The sequence below is a fragment of the Lampetra planeri genome, chromosome 37 (assembly GCF_965212315.1).
Source record: "Lampetra planeri chromosome 37, kcLamPlan1.2.h2, whole genome shotgun sequence".
NCBI classification, from domain to species: Eukaryota; Metazoa; Chordata; class Hyperoartia; order Petromyzontiformes; family Petromyzontidae; genus Lampetra; species Lampetra planeri.
The window spans coordinates 3424795-3446832 of NC_136143.1; the positions used below are offsets into that span (position 1 = coordinate 3424795).

General features: G+C 50.6%; 1 protein-coding gene across 1 annotated transcript in view; it reads right to left on the bottom strand.

The window, feature by feature from the left end:
- Positions 1-200: 200 nt before the first annotated feature.
- Positions 201-22038, bottom strand: part of LOC144730923 (RIMS-binding protein 2-like) — a 44815-nt gene continuing 22977 nt past the window's right edge. Inside the window, exons 19-28 of the mRNA XM_078611789.1 lie at positions 20177-20309; positions 19739-19840; positions 19032-19183; positions 18691-18856; positions 16405-16470; positions 13997-14100; positions 12395-12466; positions 11414-11482; positions 10724-10978; positions 201-7194 (exon numbers count right to left, since the gene is read on the bottom strand). Coding sequence (XP_078467915.1) covers positions 7006-7194; positions 10724-10978; positions 11414-11482; positions 12395-12466; positions 13997-14100; positions 16405-16470; positions 18691-18856; positions 19032-19183; positions 19739-19840; positions 20177-20309 — 1308 coding nt within the window. The 3' untranslated portion in view covers positions 201-7005. The remainder of the gene's footprint in view (positions 7195-10723; positions 10979-11413; positions 11483-12394; positions 12467-13996; positions 14101-16404; positions 16471-18690; positions 18857-19031; positions 19184-19738; positions 19841-20176; positions 20310-22038) is intronic.

Sequence of the window (22038 nt, forward strand, 5' to 3'; positions counted from 1 at the left end):
TACCCCCGGTTGAGAACTACTCCTGTTGAGGTCGCTGTTCTCCCAGCAGTGGCGTGAGCAAGCAATTGTAGGGCTCCACCGTTACCTTTTCTCTAATTAAAATAATACTGTAATCTGGAAACCAGGTGTAGAATAGCAATTAGCAGACCACCTTGGCAAGGACTGTGACAATGCAGGAACACACGGATGGGCTTTGATTTAAAAATATACCAACACTTTATTACAGTATCATGTAAAAAGGGTGGGTTTGGTATGTACACAGAATGTACAGCATGCACAGCCACACGGACACCACCACCATCGCTACAGACGTCACCACAGAGAGCACACAACACACGCGCGCACTGCAGGCCACTGCCCACACCAAAACTGAAACGCGAACGAAAAGTGAAAATGGGTTCAGGCCCTTGTAGAGTTACAGTCGGCGCGGGGGCTCGCATGAGTGCCAGTTGACTCGGAATCAGGGCTAGAGCTAACGTTGGGGTGGTGAGTGTCTTCCATCCGCAAAATTATCACACATTGTAACACGGGGATTTTATTTACGTTTCTGATTTTCATAGCTGACGGAAGGGCCTCCACTCCAGTGGGCTTTAGAGGATGCATCGCATGTGGTGGGGGTAAAGTGTGGCTACTTGCACCTCTTCAAAGACGTCTGGCCAGCATGGAAAAGCAGGCCAAACTCCAACCGCAAGAGGTGGTCACATTTTTTAAACCAAGTGTGCGGCAGTTAATGAAAAATGGGTCATGTTGCCAAGGTGGCGTCAGGGTCAGCATTACGGTCTGGTTGGCATCATCTGGTCTGGCCTAAGGTAGTTACGACTGAGGCTAGGACTGGGTTAAGTATTGTTTTTTACTTTTACGGTTGTTGAACATGGACGCAATGGCCCACCATGCCAAGACGCCATCAACAAACAGCACGATTTGAAGGTATTGCAGATCAGAGTTAATACATTTATTGAAATGAGCAAGGTTATACGAATTTGGAAAACATTGATGATGTGAAGGAATTAAATGTTGAGCAGTGCGTGGGAAGAAGCAGAAAGGGGTTTTTTTTGCCTGCAGTGTGGTGGTTGAACACAAGTGTTGTGGTTATTGATCGTGCTTGGTTTTGGTTGGGTGGTGTAGCTAGGGCTAGAGTCTGATTGAGTAGTTGTTTGTGTGACGGTCTAATCATCTTTGAGTTGGGCTCGGATCTAGTTGGCTCGTGTGATTTGGGTCAACGCAGGGCTGGGGTTTTGTTTGGCTAACATGGCTATCAAGGTCTCTGTTGAGCCAACGCACTCAGGCTTTCTCCGCCTCAAAGTGGCCTTGTCACATTCGAGTCACCTTTCACTTTTGGTGTTCACGGTGCACAGAGACGTCATAACATGACCCTCGACAGCCGACGAGGCCCCAAATCCCATTGCCCTGCAGTGCCACTCTACACGAAGCCCACATCGACACCAGTCATCGACATTCCCAGCAGGACTCTTGACGGTTTATACAAAACAAACCCAAAGTAAAATAGAATTATTAAAACTTAGGTGGTAAATTAATAACCAGAGAGGAAGAAAAAAACATGTTTTTTTGGCATTTGGCCAAAATAGATATATTACCACGGATGGAATTGAGACGTCCTTAAATGTATCACCAATAAACTGAGTTACATGCTGAACCGATAAATACTCTTATGAATAAATAACAAGCCAACTGACAAAGGACAAACGCTGGGGAACCCATGTCCTTTTGTGTACAGAACCACAGTGTCGCCGCGTTCAATGGCCCGAGCCGACACTGCGAAATCGGAGTCAGTGACACGGGGGGCTCGCGACCCTTCCGCCCGCTATCTTTTAAGTGAGCAGAGTCAATACACGCGGCTGGAAATTTGCCAAAGTCAGCATACAGGGCATTGACTGCAAATGCACGAGAACGCGCACGTGCCTTGGTATTATGGATTCTGCAGCTCGTAAATTACGAAAGAGCCATTGCTGAAGCTGGCATGATCTTTGTGTTGGGGGTGAGGGTTAGAGGTAGCGTGAATGGGTTACTGAGTATTGGTGTGGTCTCGGGGATGTGTTATAGTCATCAACATGGTCACTAGGGGTGTAACGAGTGTCACTAACACCCACCCTGGGTGATTTGATTAATTTTGGTAAATGTAACAGCATCCAGCATCTGCAGGGGTCACGTGGACAAATAACACATTCGGATCTACAAACGCCATTGCTTGAAAATGTGATGCAATGCATGTATTATCAGCTTCATAATCAACAATGATCGATGAATCGATGCATAATTATACCCCGAATAGTTACACTGTGGTTCACACAAAAAAAGGTGAAGTTACTTTTGGAGTGAGCCCATATGCACTGGGGGGTAAAGCTTGCGTGTTGTATAGAGTTTAAGTTATCGATAAGTGAGGATCATTTCAAGAGTTACTTGGTCAGCAAACTTTTCAAAATTTGCTTCGCAAAAAGGGCGTTCAACACAGAAGCTAAACTTGACACCATCCCGTGTCTCAGCTCAAGCGTGACTTTACTGTGGCGTCTGCATGTGTCATTACCAACAAAGTCAAATCTCAGCTGCACGCATCATCTCTAACCTTCCCTTCATCTCTGTTTGCACCCCTCTCCTTCAATAACTTCATCAGCTTCCGATCTATCACCACTGTCTCTTTAAATTGCTCACCTTGGTTTGCAAAGCTTTGCATAGACTGCCCCCCCCCCCTTACCTCTCTTCTCTCATTTCCTGATATGTCTCATCATGTCCACTCCGGTCACAAGCTGCATATCGTCTTGCCGCCCCTCCGCCGCCCTGCGCCCAGTCTCGCTTTCGCTCTTTCTCTCTACTAATACACCGGAACAAACTCTCTCTCCACGTCAGACTCTCCCCCTCGCTTCCCTCTTGTCGCTCTGCCCTCAGGTCCTATCTTTTCCCATTCCTCATCTGCCACCTCTACCTGCACCACCTAATGCCCCTAACACCTCCCCAGCCCCAGCCTTCCCCTCGCTCCCTCCACCCTCGTCATTACCCCATCCCCCATGTTCCCCGAGCACTACCTCATCTCTAGTCAGTGCCCCTACCCCTACCCTCTTGTTCCCTGAACCTTGCTTCACCCCTGCCCTTCAGGGCAGCCCGACTGCTTGGCCGCCACACCACCACGGCCCCTGCTCCCTCAATCTACTCTCATTTACGCTCAGCCTAGCAACCCATTTACCCTATCATTCCGTGCACTCACTTCATATCATACCATCCACCTTCACGCTACCCCCTTGCTTTCAGCCTCATGCACGATCACACTCCACCCATTACTCTTTCAACCTCCTGCACCATCGCCTCCTTCCCCTGCTGCCACAACTCAGAGTCCTTTTCCGAACCTGGTCACTAGCGGCCGTACGAGCCCATGCTTCCCTTATTTTTCCATTTTGTACCAGTCGGCAAGCATTGTCAAGCTCCTCGGTGAAAGGCGCTTTATAAATCCAGAATAGAATAGAAAATGTGAAAGCTTAAGCAGAGACCATTGAAATGCACTGCCAAAGCATCTTCCTGTTGAAACAGACAAATTTCAGGGATGCCCAGAGGCTCCAGGATGCCCGGCGTTGAAGGCCCAGGGTAGAATGCCATGTGGGACCCATTCATTAATTTGTGGCAAAAGAAACAGGCTCGTTGAGGGGCCCTCTTTTTTGTGCGAGGCCCGGGCCAAAATGCACAAATTCCCACCCAGCTCTGGGGAGCCCTGGGAATGATCCAAGCGCACGCGGTGGCGACGCGCAACATCAGCAGCCACCCTCCAGCCCAAACTCCTAGGGCCCTTACTGAAAACCCTCCAAGCGAGAGCCCCCTTCCTATCCCCGAGTCTCGGCATTAACGGTCGGCCTCCTCCCCCGACGAGGGTCTCGAGCACAGACAAGCCGGTGGGCAGGCGCAGCCAAGGGGAAGCAAGCCCCGCGCTGCACAGCAGTTGGCGTTCCTGTAAACACGAACGCAGCAAGCCTCACCTTAGTTCTCGCCATTAGCCTACGGCTGTTAGACACAAAAGCAATTACCCACCATTGTATGAAGAGCCCTGGTAACGAACGAGCAATTGATGCGCTCGTCTCCATCTTGCGGTTTCTAAGCCAGTGGTGGAAATTCTACATTCACATTGCCGGGGCCAGTCTCTCCAAAGGACAACCGCCGTTATTCCCACTTATTTTTCCGACGGCAGAGGGACGATGTGTTCACTGTTTTCGCAACCTTCTGACCACGAGTGAAGAGCTGTCACCACCCACGCCACCCAGCAGGTTTGATGGAGTTGTAAAATCGTCTATATCATTCGATGTTTAAACTGTTAATCCTGTGGGGGGATAGGTCGTCTAATTCACAATGTGCAGTTTGATTTGACTTGAAGAATATTTATAAGGATTCGTGAAATTTCCTTCAGCATTGCACAAAGTGCTAAATTCCTACATTTTAAACAGGATCACAAAACTGAGACATGAATTTTCAATGTCCGGAAATGATTTGGTAAGATCACTGCTGTGTTTAAACACATCCATTTAAAGTACTCTATACCACGTGGTGTGCTCTGCTCCTTCAATGTATTATTGAAAAGAATGTTGAACAAATTATATGCGACATTGGTATTGCACTTTCACACACGCACACTCTCGCACTCGACTCTTCAAGCCTCGAGGGGCAAAATAATCCGGGAAAACCTGGTTCCCATTCCCGCGTGGTCTGTACTCTGTCGCAACCACTCGCCCCATCGCTCCACCGCCACTGTGCCTCACACGTGGCTCCCATATGCCTTCACATCAAATCTGATACTCCTTCCATAAACACATAGGGTAGCGTTACACTCCGGTGTTTGGGAAAACAACGAATAAAACAGGCCTTTTTTAAAAAAAATACCAACAATAATGTACAAAAGAAGCACAAGTAGAGCGACAATAACAATCGAGCATGCTATTTTCATCATATGTATAAGACTACAGCCTCCGCCTTGTGCTATGGCCATTCACTGTTAAAAGTTAAGTTTAGAAAAGAAGGTCAGAAACTCAATCCAAAGTTAGTTTTTTTTTGCATTGCCCAAAAATGTCAACACAGTAGTACGGGGGGGGGGGAGCACGCAAGAGTCACTGGAGTGAGGTTAGCGAGTACGTGGGCTAGTAGTGGGTGGCAGCAACATTTACAGGGTTTTTTTTGCTATCGGTCACCAGCACGCGTTATCTGCAATGTGTAAGCGCAGGGACGTCTGAAAGGACGTTCACCCATCGGGTTAAGACCACACTGCCAGGGTCCTCTTCTATACTGATGCCATCTTTCACCAGCGGCACAAACACAGATGTGACATTGATATGAATCTGGAATTCTGCTAACACTTTTTTGTAACTAACATTAAGCACCGTAGACAGTCATGGAACGCAGTGACGCTCAATGGGACTTTAAAAAGGAGAATTCTAGGAGGGTGCAATACCTGGGAAGGGTCAGGGGCCACCACCACGGCCTAACGCAGTGAGGATGAGCACGGTAGTGCCGCGTTTGTTACCACCACTGAACGAATCTTAGGGGTGCAACACGGATGCACTGCAGTGTACGGTAATATCGTGGGATACAGAACGACTAATACTGCTTCAAGCACAGGACGGTCAAGGAAGGTCTGCCGAAAGTTACTGGCAAGAGGACAGAATCCGAATCCCAGGGGAAAACTGCGCACTTAAGGCTGGGCAGAGTCTGCCGACATGCTGTGTACGTACGTGTGTTTAACCCTGAGGCTTAGACTTGTAAATATGGCCATCGTTATCACTTAAAGCAGAGAACACGGAAGCGGGCTTGACTCAGCCGTGTGTCGCGTCGGTCCACGGGGCGTTGTGGGAACACTGTAGTGGTGGTGTGGAGCGATGGCTTGTCAGAGCTGGGGCAGCGTGGGCACCACACCCCACGGCGGGGACATTCACTTCATGCACATGGTTCATATTCGTCAGGTCCGTTGCACGTGAACATTTGAAAATGTAATTTTTTTTGTGCATAAAAACGATATATATTTTTTTGCCACCTTCGTTGCATCTCCGCACGACAAAACAGGAATAAGTTCGAGGTCCAATGCAGCACAAATACAAACTTATCACGCGGATCCTTTCCGCCGAGAAGTCCGCGCCGTGGCTTTGTCGGCGTCAGGCGCAGAGCAGCACTCCCTCGCATCTTTAGGCACAGCTTCTCGCGTGCTAACGAACGCACACTCGCTCGCTCCCACGCACCGCACCACGCACCGCACGCACGCACGAACACATGCTTTCCCAATCCTGGCACGGACCCTATGTGTGCTGTCCCGAGTAGCTGCACGGCAGGGGGCTCACAAGTCCCTTGATGGTGATTGCTGGTCCTGTTAGGATGATTTACACGTTCCTTTGAAATTGCAATTGTGTATTTGGTAAAATTAGAAGCAGGTTTTTTTTTTAAACAATGATTTAAAAATAAACGTCTTTAACCCTCAAGAATGCAACTTAAACGAGATTCAACAAAGCCCTACATCTTGGAGCTCTTGGGCACTGCTGTAGGGTGCTTTTTTTGCCGCCGATGAATGTCAGTGTCCACGATGTTTCGGCCATTCCCGTGCAAAATGCACCAATTTCCTTGGAATTCCCCTGTAAATATCACCAACGTCCACAAGCGCAGGTTCCTCCGCATTTGTCCAAAAACACAACGCAGCGACACTGTATGCTACAACACATGCTGGAGAATATAAAGGAATGCATCGGTGCATGGAAATTCAAATGTCCTTTTTACGTGGGCTCTCGTTTGGCATGAAGAAGTCCAAATGTGCACATCTATGCAACTGCGGCCGAACCCCCACAGAGTAGAGGAACCCCGTTTTCTTCTCCGCTTTGTGCACTTAAAGTCGTCGCTGCCACTCGTCTTCCTTCTCAACAACTATGAAGGACAATTCTTTGACCTCTCGGGGGTTATGATCATTTCGCTCTTCGGCAGTTTCTAATGCCAAGCTCTTTCTTCCTCGTCATCCATCGACAAGGGCCACCACCCTCTTCACTTGCCGAGCTTCTTGAGCAGCTTCTTGCCCTTGGACAGAAGGCCGCGCCGCTTCCCCGGAGAGCCGTCCCGGCTGCTCGACGGGCTGCCTGCTCCGCGTGCGCGCGTAGGTGACCCGGCTGACGAGGACCCCGGCGACGAAGAGGTCATCGCCCTCGAGGCGCCCATCCTGGCCGCCCGATCCGCCTGAGGCCAAATACCGCGAGGGAAACAAATGAATGAAAACGGAGGCAGAGAGATCGACGATTTATCCATTTCAATGTAAGTCGTTTTGTTCTTTAGTTGGTTGTGCATTATTGACTTCATTGTATCATAGACGTGTTGAATTTACGATAATTTTGGGCATGCTTGTGAGTTATTACAACGCAAGGCCTAAATTGTAATATGCACTTTGTTTCGTGCGATTCACAGGCCAAGAATTGTAATTGGAACGTGATCATTTGCTCGCGGTAAAAGTGACACATCTATCGCGTGATTGTTATAAACTGTCGGATACACAATATTCCACGGTAAACAGCTAGTACTGTGTAAATATCAGGCACTGCACAGCAAAACTAAAAATGTAAATGAACAACAGAATTGGCAACTAAAGTTTGCTCAAATCCCATTTACCACATTATGTAAACTCTACTAGGCATCGTAAATCTCAATGTACTGTATAGCTGTGGTTATTTCATCAGCTTGATATGCCAGGAATCGAAAGGCAAAACTCAGGGATGTTTCACCTGTGAGATGGACACCGATGCTTTTTCACTGCTGTATTATCTTGGTAAATGGAATTTTCTCCCAGGCATCGTGGGTTTAATTTTTTAAGGAGGAAAGTAATGCAATGGAAATAAAACTGCATTGGGACCAAACGTGCGTCGGTGTGATCGCAATAAAATTTTACTGCCCAGGGAACAGAAACGCAGCAAAAAACAGCTCGAGTGCTGAAAGGTCATCTTCATTTAACTCTAGCTTTGATAAGTTTGAAATATCAGCAAAACATTTTTATTCATGCTAAGGTCTGACGAGCGCGTGATGTCATTAAACGAGCGCGTGATGTCATTAAACGAGCGCGTGATGTCATTAAACGAGCGCGTGATGTCATTAAACGAGCGATTGAATACCATGCTGCGCAACTGAGATTCATCAAATCGAGAAAAGAAACAACGCAATTTTCCCTGAGGACGGCTCCACTTGTAACCAAAAATAAACCCAGCAGAACTGGCTTAAGCGCCTTACCTCGCACAGCCAAGCGCAGAACTGCATCGCTTACGTGTTTGCTGCACATCCCAATGAGGCCACTGGCGTCATGTCATGAAACAAAAGCGTAATTCCCAACTCGCAGGAAGCGGTGCATCGCCCCGTCATAGAGAACAGCCCCTGGAAGGTGACGTTATCCTCACTGGGCGGTGCACCTCACACGCTCAGCTCTAGCGACATTTGTCGTGCGGCAATCGAACCGATATTTTTTTGTCCCACTTGACTCTTTCCTCCTTAACTACAGCATCGTCTCACGCACGCCACGAGGCAGCACGCATCATTGTACATCTCGAATCTTACAGCAACCGGCCGAGCTGGATGAAGATACCTTCGTACGAGGTCAACTGACATCCGTTCCGACTTGTCGTGCAGCAGCTATAGCCAGGGCGGTGTGAAGAGGACACTCCAATCACAGCCCAGGGTCACCCCCACAAAACAAATACTGGACCGCAGGACTCGGTTGCTTACAGTACAGGAGCAGTCTTAAATGAACGGCAATGAGAGTGTCGCACTCTCTCGCGATTCGCATTTTTTTATGCGGGGGCCCAGATGGCAGGAGGCGATGGTCCGGATTTCACTGTAAATCGTTGGCCCTCAATGCGAACGTAAAAACCGCGTTTGGTTCACGTGCGCTGCTGCCGGCAAGCCGCAAGCGGATCCCAGGGCTGAGGGTAAGGCACGGCACGAGTGGCGAGTTCGCGTGCCCGCTGAACTGAAAAATGAGGCAACCGACAAGCGCAACCTGGGCAGCCTGCGTTAACCTGAGCCCCGGGTTGGAAAGGTACCTTCGCCGAGTCTGGCACACTTACGTGACTCCTACTAGGTCAGTGTTAGTTAGCGTGTGAAATGCACGCTCTTCTTCTGCAGGCGGCGACGGGATGGCAGAAGAGAATAAAACAAACAAACAAAAAAACAGTTACATGGTGTGCAGCCAAACAGGACACAAGAGAACAAAAAAGGCAAAACGAACTGAAAAAAGCATGAGCAAAACCAGACGAGAGATGATGAAAGTGAGACGTGATGTGGTTGGGGTTAGCAGGGCTGCCCAGGGGTTCCTGGAGTGAGTCCCGAGGCACGCTGCTTCGTGGGGTCTCCTTATTCATTCGCGACAACAACATAGGCTCGTTTTGGGGCCCTCTTTTGTGTGAGGCCTGGACCAAATTGCCCCTATCCTAACCACCTATGGGCAGTCCTGGGGGTTAGGGTTTGGTGAAGATGGACAAATTAAAGCGGACAATGATTGGACACATGCAGCAGCACGACGCCACATCCAACGGGACCCGGGCGTCAGTCCTAGGCAGCCCTACGTGTCTCTATCCCGACAATGAGCATTCCCCTGGAAGATATTACAAGCATTCACTTCTCACAGTAAAAGTGTGCGTGTGCCAACGCAGGGGATTCGTGCCAGTGGCTGGAACTGCCTGACCGGGGTCACGCAACAGGACTGGACTGTCGGTAGATCACAATTCACAGCTCCTCAACTGCCTCAATCTAACTCTGTTTTCTGGGTTCGTAACACAGCACACTAACCATTGCACTAACGCACTCCAAATACACATACATACATACGTGCATACACATGCACAGAGCCACACAGTTGGAATTGATTGTCCCGCTATAGCCTTATTAATGAGTTGAGCAACATAAAAACAAACAAAGACAAAGATCCCCCGTACAGCCTGAACAGACTGTTGGGGCAAGTGCTGTTAGCGAGTACCTATGAAGGCCGGCACGGCACACGAGGGGGTGGGTGGCCAACATCACACCGGGCCGCCTTTGTCTCCCCAGTGGTGATGTTTACACGCCACACCAGGTACTAATTTGAGGCTGAGTCGACCTAGGGGAGGTTCATGACTGGTTCAGATGATCTCCACTGGTGATGGCTGTGAGCGGGAATGGAACTCAGATCGCCAGGTTCGTCGCGCAGCGCACTAACCTCTACACTACCGCTCCCCACTACATAAAGACAAACATGCACAAATACACAAATACTGTACATTAGTTCATTAATCAATTAAACTCAAAGTTTACAAACATATTCATACGATATACAAGCACAGTAAAATTTTAGAAGACGCTGATTGGGCTGTCTGATCACGTCATTTTAATTCGGTGTTGATTCTCCCTGCCCCGTGTGACCTTCACCGCCGCTAACTTTGCACCATGATCCTCATAGTTTGCAAGGTCACAGGGTGATCGTGCCCTTGACCTCGGTCACGACCTCACGCCAGCTACACCCAGAACTGGTCTATCGGCCTTAACAAATCCCATTCTGAACTGATCCTCTGACCTGAACCACAAATCCAAACTGGTCAGCTGACTCAAACCTTGGAAGGTTCACCCCCACTCTCATCCCCATCCTGAACCGGTGACCTGACCGTGACCTTGTCCCAGAACCACAAACCAGGTAGCTGACACGGCCGATGCTCCCAGCTCCAGGCGGAGAGCGGCTCGCGAGCTGGCACCGTACCCGTTTATCTTTGCGGTGAGTGGCGTCGCGGGGGTCACGGAGGTCGCGAAGGTCCCTGGGCTCGCGTGCCTCCCGCTCCCTGTGGGGGGGCTCCCTGTGGGGGTCCCGCGGGGGCTCCCTCGGCGGATCGCGGTGGGGGTCGCGGTGGGGGTCGCGGTGCGGGGGGTCCCTCCGCTCGCGCGGATCCCGGGAGTCGCGTGGCGGGGGCGGGTATCGCGACAGGGGCGGCGAGGTGCCTGCCTCGCTCAGTGTGACCTGCGGAATGCGTACACGCACCTACAACTCCAACGGCCGCCGTTCGTCGCCACTACGTGATGCTGACGTCACCAAAGCACTTTAGCCAGGCTAGGTGCACCTTGAGGCCGTCACGTGAAGTGTGGAATGCTCCCTTGAAAGAAGTCACGGGACAGAACCAGCTGTTATGGGCCTGCAACTGCCCAGTAGGCCGATCTTGACATCGGCAAGTCCACTCGGATCCAATTCCCCCAAACCATATCAACCTGTCTGTTCATTTGGCCATGCCACACTCATTTAGCCCTCTCTAGATGGCCAAATAGAAAAGGCTTGGGCAAGCAGTCACTGCACATTTACTTATTCTGTGACGTGAACAACCACCCTAATCCACAAAACCATCACAGACAAACACACGATCTTCATCGATGTGGTGGGCATCCGTGCTCCGGGCGTTACCTCTACATCGTCTGGAACTTCCTCCAGGAAGTTCGATGGAACAAGGCCTCTCATTCCGTTCAGTTCCCCCTGCGTCCACAGCACAACCGCACGGCAGAAGAATAAACACAGACACACATCTACGCGTCATCCACATGCACACGCCAATGTTGAATATATTACACAAATGCATCAAGTTTACAATAAATGGTGAGAAATACTCTTAAGAGTATCTATTAACAACTGTATCGGCCATTATGTCAACGAGAAAATATATTCAATGTCGAAATTGTAAATACTGTACCGCATTATGGGAGGCTATAATCCAGAGCATCAGCCGCTGTTATCGAGTACAAATAACTTACTATGAGCTGTCACGGAGGATCATAGTATCACGTGACATTACTCCATTTTATATATTAAAGTGTATGAGAGTGATGTCCTAGTGATGTCACTAGAGTGCTATAATGCAGTGGCTAATTAAGGCGAGTCTTTTTTCTCATTAACAAAGTTTCAGACCCGTGTCGGACAGCCCGAGACGCACACAACCCAGGCGTGTATCCGCAAAGAGAAGAGCGACTTATTTTCTGTTCGTTCCTGCGAAGCAGAGGTGGGGAATCTTTTCTATGCCGAGCGCCAAAGAGGACTTTCAAATACCTTTGATGGGCAACCACATATCACCACACACCTGAGCCACTACTGCCACTGCAAGAGGCCACTGCAGTAACAAATGACTCGGTGCGCTCGATTTAGAAACACGGTGTGGTTGCCAGGTAGAAAATATTCCCCCCTCTAGGATGCGATTAGCACGGCTACGATGCTCGCAGAGCGCCGGATACGTATCGTTGGCGGGCCGCTTTGAAGCGGTCGTGCGCTGTAGGCTCCCCGCCGCTGTTAGAGAGCGGGACGAGGCGAGCGATTTGCTGTCGTGCGACGGCTTTCTCATTATCGAGTCATGGTTGCAAGCGACGGGACACGCGACGAGGGCGGACTCCGGCGTACGTAGTAGAAGCCGTCCTCGTCCATCTCCCCGTACACGAAGATGATGTCGCCCGCACAGAACGTCAGCTCCATCTGAGGCAGAGGAACGCTTCGTCAACATCTCATCCGACACACACACACACAACAACCTCGTCACTCCCAGCCACTTATTTATAATTACGGGCTATTGATAATAATTATCATTAGCAATGACAACATTGTAGTAACAATAATAATACAGTGGCAATCGTTATATAATAAAATTGTATAGTCCGCTGAAGGGAGAAACAGGACTGGTTAAGATATCACTTGCTGCTGATTTTAGCCTTGGCCAGGAATCAAACTCAGCTGACCCCAAGGTGGAACTAACGGTCACAACACAATGCGTCCCTGCTGAAATGTGCATGAACCAGGGTCATCATCTCCATTGGTAGACCTGATCCTGCAGCATATATTCCACATTCTTGCGGCCGAGGCCAGTCCATCCATAGGTCACCAACACGCACAACATGGTACTACTGTAATTGTATCGACCCTGGAGTCGACCAATCAAGATTGAATATGTAGCCGCCTGATTGTGAGTTCAGAGTGGCAACCAGCCGGATGGAGACATCGTGGTTGGTAGTGATGTTGAAAGTGATGTTAGTAATCATGATGGCAGTGATAGTGATGGCAGTGATTGTGATTATAACAGTGATGGTGATGGCAGTGATTGTGATTCTAACAGCGATGGTGATGGCAGTGATTGTGATTATAACAGCGATGGTGATGGAATTAATTGTGATTACAACAACAGCGATGGTGATGGCAGTGATTGTGATTATAACAGCGATGGTGATGGAAGTGATTACAACAGTGATGGCATTGATTGTGATTACAACAGCGATGGTGATGGCAGTGATTGTGATTATAACAGCGATGGTGATGGAAGTGATTACAACAGTGATGGTGATGGCATTGATTGTGATTACAACAGCGATGGTGATGGCAGTGATTGTGATTACAACAGCGATGGTAATGGCAGTGATTGTGATTCTAACAGCGATGGGTGATGGCAGTGATCGTGATCGTAACAGCGATGACGATGACGGCAGTGATTGTGATTCTAACAGCGATGGTGATGGCAGTGATTATGATTACAACAGCGATGGTAATGGCAGTGATTGTGATTCTAACAGCGATGGGTGATGGCAGTGATCGTGATCCTAACAGCGATGACGATGACGGCAGTGATTGTGATTCTAACAGCGATGGGTGATGGCAGTGATCGTGATCCTAACAGCGATGACGATGACGGCAGTGATTGTGATTCTAACAGCGATGGGTGATGGCAGTGATTGTGATTACAACATAGATGGTGACGGCAGTGATTGTGATTCTAACAGCGATGGGTGATGGCAGTGATTGTGATTACAACATAGATGGTGATGACAGTGATTGTGATTCTAACAGCGATGACGATGACGGCAGTGATTGTGATTCTAACAGCGACGGGTGATGGCAGTGATCGTGATTCTAACAGCGATGGCGACGGCAGTGATTGTGATTACAACAGCGATGGTGACGGCAGTGACGATGGCGCCGCCGTGTGCGCGATGTGCTGCCCGGCCACCCGCCACGCACCTCGATGTCGATGTTGGGGGAGCTCTCCCTCGGGTCGTAGTCGAAGAGCGCCACCATGCGCCGAGTGGCCACCGAGGCGAGGCGCCCTCCCGCGCGGTTCCGCTCTGCGAAGAGGGCAGCAAACCACGGGGGCAAGGGCGGATAGTGGGGGGGGGGGGGCAGCACCACACGCGCGTCTCGCTCACGGTAACATCGTCATCATCATCATCATCTCCTCATCTATACATCGTCATCCCCCTCATCCATACATAATTATCATCATCCCCCTAATCCATACATCATCAGCACGCCCCTCATCTGTACACCATCATCACTCCCTCATCTACACATCACCCCTTCATATTGACATCATCCTTCCAAACGTAACCACAGCTACACATCATCTCTTGCTTATCTAAACATAATTACAGCCCAAGCAGCAACATCATCATCATCATAATAATCCCCTCATCTCCAGATCATCGTCCATCTCCTCATCTACCCATCGTCCATTCACTCGTACATACGTGATCGCATCCCCTTTATATAATCAATCATCGCAGCTATATAAAGTCTGCCTCCTTATCTTTTCATCGTCCATACCTTCAAATAAACATCATCGCGTCTCCTCATCAAATCACTTCCCTCACTGAAGCATCATCACAATCCCCTCGTCTAAACATCCTCGAGCCTTCAGCCAATCACCAGGGGTGGGGGTGACCTATGACCCTCGTGCCGAATCAACCCGCGACTTCGTTTCACACGAGAGGCCTAACGCATCCAAACGGGCCGCGAAACGACGTCCGTCACCGCAAGCATCTTGGCCGCACTGATCGGGTACTAGCGGGGGTATCAGTTTTGAGCTGGCAGCAACGGAATGTGCCTACATTTAGAGCGCTCAGTCACTCTTGCCATTCTCAATCCACCAAAATGGATGAACGTCTCCCCATGGCCATGTTAGTCCTGGGTTGTTGTGGATTATTTGACCGTACTTCACGCTGGTCAGTGCGGGTTGGTGCACTGGGGCAGGGCAGGAATGGCTCTCACACGACTTGCCATGGCCGGGAATCGAACTCGGGTCGCCGGGTTCAGGCACTAACCACGCGCTCTACCTTCCACTTCACCCATAGTGTTTTATCGGAGTCAATATTAACGTCCAAAATTATATCGCATTTCTCCGATTTTGCACAACATGAACATTTTACACGGATACAGAAAATTCTTCCTGCTGTGGGAGTGTAATCAAACTTATTCACTGACACCAACGTTAATTCAGAAATAAAGCTACAAGCCCTCGTTCAGTGTTGACTGCTTCATCACGACTCAGCTCTGAGGACCCACTCGCTAATCCATCTGCGTGTCGGCACGACAGCGTTGGCCATTAACGCAGCCCAAGTGCGGCAGTTGCGAGACCAACAACGGGATCACAGGAAAAAGCACTGACCTGCACAAAAAAGCTATACAAACTTGGAGCGTGAAAATTTCAACCCGATGGCGTTGATGCATGCGTCGCGATGCACTTCCAGTTAAAAAAATTAGTCCGGTTTCAAGAGCGACACAGAATACACCTACAGGCGTAATTCTGCGTGCGTGTGCGCGCGCCTTAAATGAACCCTGCGGGGTTTTCACAAATGTGTTAACAACTCAATCATAATGACCGCTGCCAAATGCAGGCGAGAGCTGGTCCATCGCCCGTACTCAAGACGGACCACAGAAACTCACCACGGCTAGAGGCCATGATTGGGCTGCCAACGCATACCGACCTATCGGCGTCACCAAGGCATTGAGTCAAGGATGTTTCACAGGGCAAACAGGAAGCGATGGGAATGCATGGTGAAGTCACGGTTAGGCGAGAGGAAGGTTCGCTCCGTCCAAACACAAGCGGTACAGTTCATTGTGGGCAGCTGCGGCCTTTCCTGCAGGACGGCACGTGGGAACATGCAGATTCATCGGAGACGAGAAGTCTATGCAGGCAGCCGAGAAAGCACACGTTCGCCAAACAACGTGGAACACGTTTCAATGTCGCGGATATGTTCGCGGTTGAGCTGTACGGCTCCCCGACGCTCTTTCGGGTTGCACCGCGCGCCTTGTTCGGCACGATGTCTAACGTTTCGCTCCACGTGCTGAAGATGCTCTGAGCACGTGCGGCGAAACGTCGGACATCGTGATGAGAACACGTCGGAGGAACGTCACGTCTTGTGACGACGGAAAACTGGACGTAAAATAACGCAAAGGTAAATTGAAACTCTGCTTCGCTGCGCATAGACTTGGGCAATGTTGTGAATATGTACGGGGAACACACCTCCCTCAGGTGGAGAATGAATGAGATGATGAACACCAAAGGCCGCAGAAAGCAAGGTGGAACAATAATTCAAAAAGTAACGTAAAAAGTGAAGAATGATTAAAAGTTTAAATTTGGAAGTGCCGACCTCGTTTGGACTTTTTGGACCTCCTGCTCAGTGAGCGTGCAATTTCCCTGTAAGCTTCTCGCATGACTACAGCGCAGAGATGCACAGGCAGAGAGGGAGACAGAGACAGACGGAGCCAATCAGAGGCTATTTGCGTGCACACACACACGTGCGCACACGGACACACGTACACACACACAAAAACAAAGATCCCACATGTATTCTAGATTTGATTCTAGATTTGAAGTTTTCGTGACTGCAAGGATCCATACTCTTTGGTTCTTTCGGTAAAGTCACGTAGGTGAAAAAAAACATAGGAATAAAAATAAAAAATAGAAATAACTAAATTAAATCACGACGTTTTGGAAGCAACACAAGCTACAGTAATTTTGTTTCGTGCTGTGGTTGTCCCACCTGATGACGGAAGCTTGTGTTGCTTCCGAAACGTCGTGATTTCATTTAGTTATTTCTATTTTTATTTTTTATTTTATTTTTCTTCACCTACATGACTTTACTGAAAGAACCAAAGAATATGGATCCCACATGTAGCCAGACTGTTGGGGCAAGCACTAATAACAATGACCTATTTGGGCTGACATGGAACATAAGGAGTTAGTGTGGCCAACACCACACCAAGCCCCCCAATACTGATGTTTATACACCGCACCAGGTACTCATTTGAAGATAAGTTGATCTAGGGGAGACACAGGACCACTTCAGATATTACTCGCCACTGATGTTAACCACGGCCAGAAATGAATCTCAGGTTGCCGGGTTTCATAGCACAGTGCATAAACCACTGTGCCACCGCTCCCTACTTACACACATACACACGTGTGCACGCATGCACGCGAGAGGAGGAATACACACAGTGGCGTAGTGCGGTTGACAAAGGCCCTCGTACAAAGAATGAAATCGGGGCTCCTGTCAAACTTCCCAACTCTTTGTAGCCCACCGCCTGTGCTGCAGCACCACCAGCACACTGTGAGAGCTACGCTACTGAACGCACGGCACCGAGTGACGCAGCTGCGATGTTTTTTTTTTTGCGAAGTGATGCCACCCTCCAATATTTCTCCACTACAGCGAATTAACGTGCCCTCACCCTCCCTCGTGGCTCGGAGACACGAGGCCAACTTTGGCCTCTCCTGGGACTCGGGGATGCTGGCTGCATGCATGCATCAATCACAAGAGCTGGGCTGGAGCCAGGCCTCCACGTGTGAGCGGTGGAGTGGTGGAGCTGTTGCATGGGTGCGGTCGCCCGACGGTGGATGAGTGTCGCCCGCGGTGCATGCACTACGCTCATGAACCGCGCTGCGTTCATGAATCGCACGGTCTGTCCGTGAACCGCGCTGCGTTCGATAACCGCGCTAATATCGTCAACCGCCGCACTCATGAATCACATCGTGCTCGTGGACCGCGGCAAACGGGGCTTTCATGAACTGTGCTACGATCATGAAAGGCACTGTGCTCATGAACCAGCACTGCATTCATGAATCGCACTGTGCTCATGATGCGCAAATGAGTGTTCATGAAACTGTGCCGGGCCCGTGGATCGCACTGTGTTCATGATGCGCAAGGCAGTGCAATTCATGCCTCGTTAACGGATTTTGACACGAATATAAACGTACCCAGCTACTGTATTTGGTGACACAAACATACATATATACACTGTAGTGGATATATTAGAATTGTCATTTCATGCCATTCCATATCACGTGATATTTGAATCTGAATAATCTGGGACGTACTACTTTTTACGACGGTTAAACTTGCTGTATAATACTCTACAGGCGACATGCCACAAATCTTTACTTTTATTCAAATTTAATAACATTCCCGGACGTTTCATATGTGCACTATATATGTACATAAACACACAGTGTACAGGTATCATGTATACAAGACAAACATTATTACCATGCTGAATGCATACACTATTGCTGTCAACGTATGAAATATTACTGCGTGGGTGTTCGCTGTTGTGTTCCACAGCTCTCCGACGTGTTTTTGGGTTGTACCGCGTATCGTAAACCTGCGGTACAAACCAAAAAACAAAACCCCTGCGGCGTGAACCAGGGCCTCCTGATACTTCCATGTCAAGGCTGTCACATCCCATGGGATTGTCTCCTGTGATTTCTTATGAGACTGTGGCCCCTTCACGCTCAGCAGTTCACAGCACCACGGCCAGCGACTGGGAGTTCCTGGCCATGGTGCTGAAGCTAAGAGCTTCACAGGGGCCGTGAGGACGTCGGGGGGGAGGGTGGGCGTAAATAACAGGAGCGACTGAATCGGTCGCCTTCGTTTTACCCTTCCTCTCGACGCCGGAGTTGGGCGGCAGGAAGCCCTGCTTGAGGAGGTGTGACGCGGTCTCCTCGTCGGCCTCGATCTCAGACACCATGTTGCACGGCACCAGCCCCATGTGGCCCAGCGCCTCTCCGCGGTAGAAGCCGTCCCCATCCTTCTCGCCGTGCACCTGCGGGCACGCGTATGCCGGACGCGCCGTCAGACGAATGCCCCGGCACGTAATGGAAGCCGGGTCTGTCTGTCTTGGCGGCCCAGACAATATTTCTGCACCCGATGCTCTGGCCTGCTACGGCTGCCACCCTGCTCCAGTCCACCAGCGGTGTCCACGCGCGCAGAGCGCTCACCCTGATGATCTGCCCCTCCTTGAAGGGCAGCTCGATGTCAGCGGCGTCCGGGTTGGGGGACATCGTCATGGGGTCGTAGTCGAAGAGACCCACGAAGATGCGGAGCCTCCGGTGGTCGTAGCCTCCGTCCAGCTCGCTCTCCTCCCGCCAGCCTAGTGGCATACAGGGACGCGGCAGCCGGGAACAACGACAACAACAATAACAACAACAAGCATCAAGAGGACTTAGTGATGATGTATAATTACAGTTACAATCATGATTGTTATAGTTTTGTCAATCGCCTGTGCAATGAAAGCCTCTCCAGGCCGAGACTGAAACACAATATTAAAAAAACAACTATTAATGTACTGCAAGATGCTTGTTTTCATAATCATACTGTACAGATTTTTTCCATCTTCCTTTGTATTGTTAGAAAATAATCATAATATTTCATTACTAATTTATAACTAAATAACCATCAATGAAATACAATTCAACCTCGATTAATAGCACTGTCTGGCAACTACCGTACAGTTTGGCATTTTAAGTTCATCACTTGGCAAAGCTGAAGTCGGGTTTCCTGTTGTGTTTTGTTATCAAATCAACTTTCAGAATTTCCGTGGTACGATGATGAACGGACGCGGGAGAAGGTCCTGGCAGAAGAGGCTCAGGCTGATGACGCTCGAACCTGGGTGACCCAGAGGCGAGGTGCGCGGGGGGGGCCTCACCTCTCCGAGACGGGCGGCCCCGGCGGCCCCCAGCGTCGCCGTAGTACCCGACGTCGCGATCCGGGGATGGACGGCCCTCGCTGTTGCTGTCGCCGGTGATCTCTGCAGGGAGCAACAGTCGTCAACAGCGGCTCCAGCGACCCTCACCGCCATCGCTAAATGACGTGCCGAGCAATTCTCACCGCGATCAGTAACACCATTACAAATATCCCTCGTTGTAAACATAACATCGTGAATAACTTCCAATTCCCGTCACTGAATATGATCCCAAGCAACCCCCCCGGTCAACTATCATTATTTTAAAAGTCAAAGTGTCTCCATGCCGGCTCGTGAAATTGCAGGATGGAGTGAGTTTGAGCCAAGGAGCTGCGACTGGGCAGAAGACTAAAGAGAGAGGGCGGCAGGGCAAGCCGGGCGAGCCATCAGTGCAACGCTCACCGATGGAGGGCACCGTCATGGGCCGTGGGTTGCGCGGCGGCGTGGGGTTGCGTGAGAGCGGGCGGTGTCCCTGCTCGGACTTCTCCAGCGATGATCGTCGCGAGGCTCCGGACTGCGGGGCTCCTCCGTAGCCCTGATGGACAGCACGACGGCGCGCCGAGCGACAGTGAGCTCACAAACGGATCCCTTTGGGTTGCATCAGTTTACAGCACTGGGCGCAGAGACGATTCATCGGTTAGTATCGATGCTCGTGATGAACGCCCCGTCCGTGTGGGAATAAATATTTGTTTCTGCTTTGAACGCGTTGAATGTAAAGGGTTGCCATGACCCTTACAGCCACTCGAGGCTGCTACATTCACTGCTATGTTAAAATGTGTGAAATCTTGAACTGAATCGCAGGCCTCAATTTCAACAATCACCAGCAGAGAAGAATCATTGGACACTTAAGCTTGCATTGTCATGTTGCAGCCTTTTGTCAATCCACTGCTGGATGAAAGCCTCTCCATGCCATGTCAATCACAGGTGTTGTTTGACTTGCTCAGTGCAGGTTGGTAAACGGTGGTAACCTGGGACGGGTTCAGACAGCGCTCGCCACTCGATGTTAGCTATGGCCAGGAGTTGTACGCAAACCCCTGCACTACCGCTCCCTGCCCTAGCTTGAAGTACTCAATAACATTGCAATATCTCAGCCAAGTGTCTTTCAACAACGCAGACGTCACTTCCGTCGTCCTGACAGCGGTTGAAGTTGTACTGTGAATATAAATGTCAAGTATAACGTGTTTAATTGGCACTAACTATCACAGTGAGGGCAGCAAAGCAAGCGCACAGAAACGCACGAGCACAACACAGAATGGAAACGGTGCAGGAGAGCGGCGGAGATTTATAGGGTCGGGGTTAGCGTGGGCGAGGGTCAGGGCGAGGGCGGCAGAGGACAGAGAAGTCTCCACTGAAAGGGGCAAGGGGAGCCACTACCCGTCAGGAAACAGCGAGAAGCACAGAGCCACGTCCGCGTCCCCCGCATCCATTTTCCGTTCGGAGCGGTCGAACAATTGCGACGGGCAATTGTCCCGCTTGAACTTGTGCGGCCTGTCGCGGGCGACACTTTAACCGTAAAGCCTGCGGGCCTGAGAGGCATTACAGATTAAAGTGGCCCCCACAGGGACACCGCTCCGCTGGCACCTGGCTATCCACTGAGAGCCGCTCAAGCAGGAAATCTTGATCCACGTCCTCCTCGCTAGCGGCGTGGTACCCTCTGTTCCAGGCTGCCGCCGCCTCCGCCGCCTCCGCCGCTCCTTCAGGCCCACACTGGCGGCCCCCGTGGATTGCCGCGGCCGCTGCCTCGCCCGCCAACTCTGCCTCCAAGCGGCGAAGTCGCGTCGAGGCCCTGGCTCGCCCTTCCTCGCCGAGGTCAGGGCAGTCGCTCGGCTCCCCCGCGCCCCGTCGCCCGTTGATGTTGCCACCGCCGCAGCGTACGGGCGCCGTTTTATGGCGCGCCGGCAACCGAGGGAGCTTTCTGGAGCTGTGGCCGATGGCGGCGGGTGACCTGTCGCTCTCTTCCTCCGTGCCGTACTCGAGGCTGATTTCGTTGTCCTTGTTACCATCCGGGCCGCCGTAAGCGCCCGCCCCGGGCAAGTGCAGCGGTGGGACGACGCTGTGGCCCTCCACCATCATCCTCCGCACGTACTTCGCCCTCACGTTGCTCACGTTGATGTTCTGCACCAGCTCGTACACGTGGTTGGCCTCCGACGGCACGCGCCCTCGAGCGGCCAAATCCCTGCCTTGCTTTTTGGCCGACCTGGTGTCGCCTCCGGCCGCTGCCGAGCCGTCGATCCCGGCGGTGAGGCCCTCGCCCATCCGAAGCG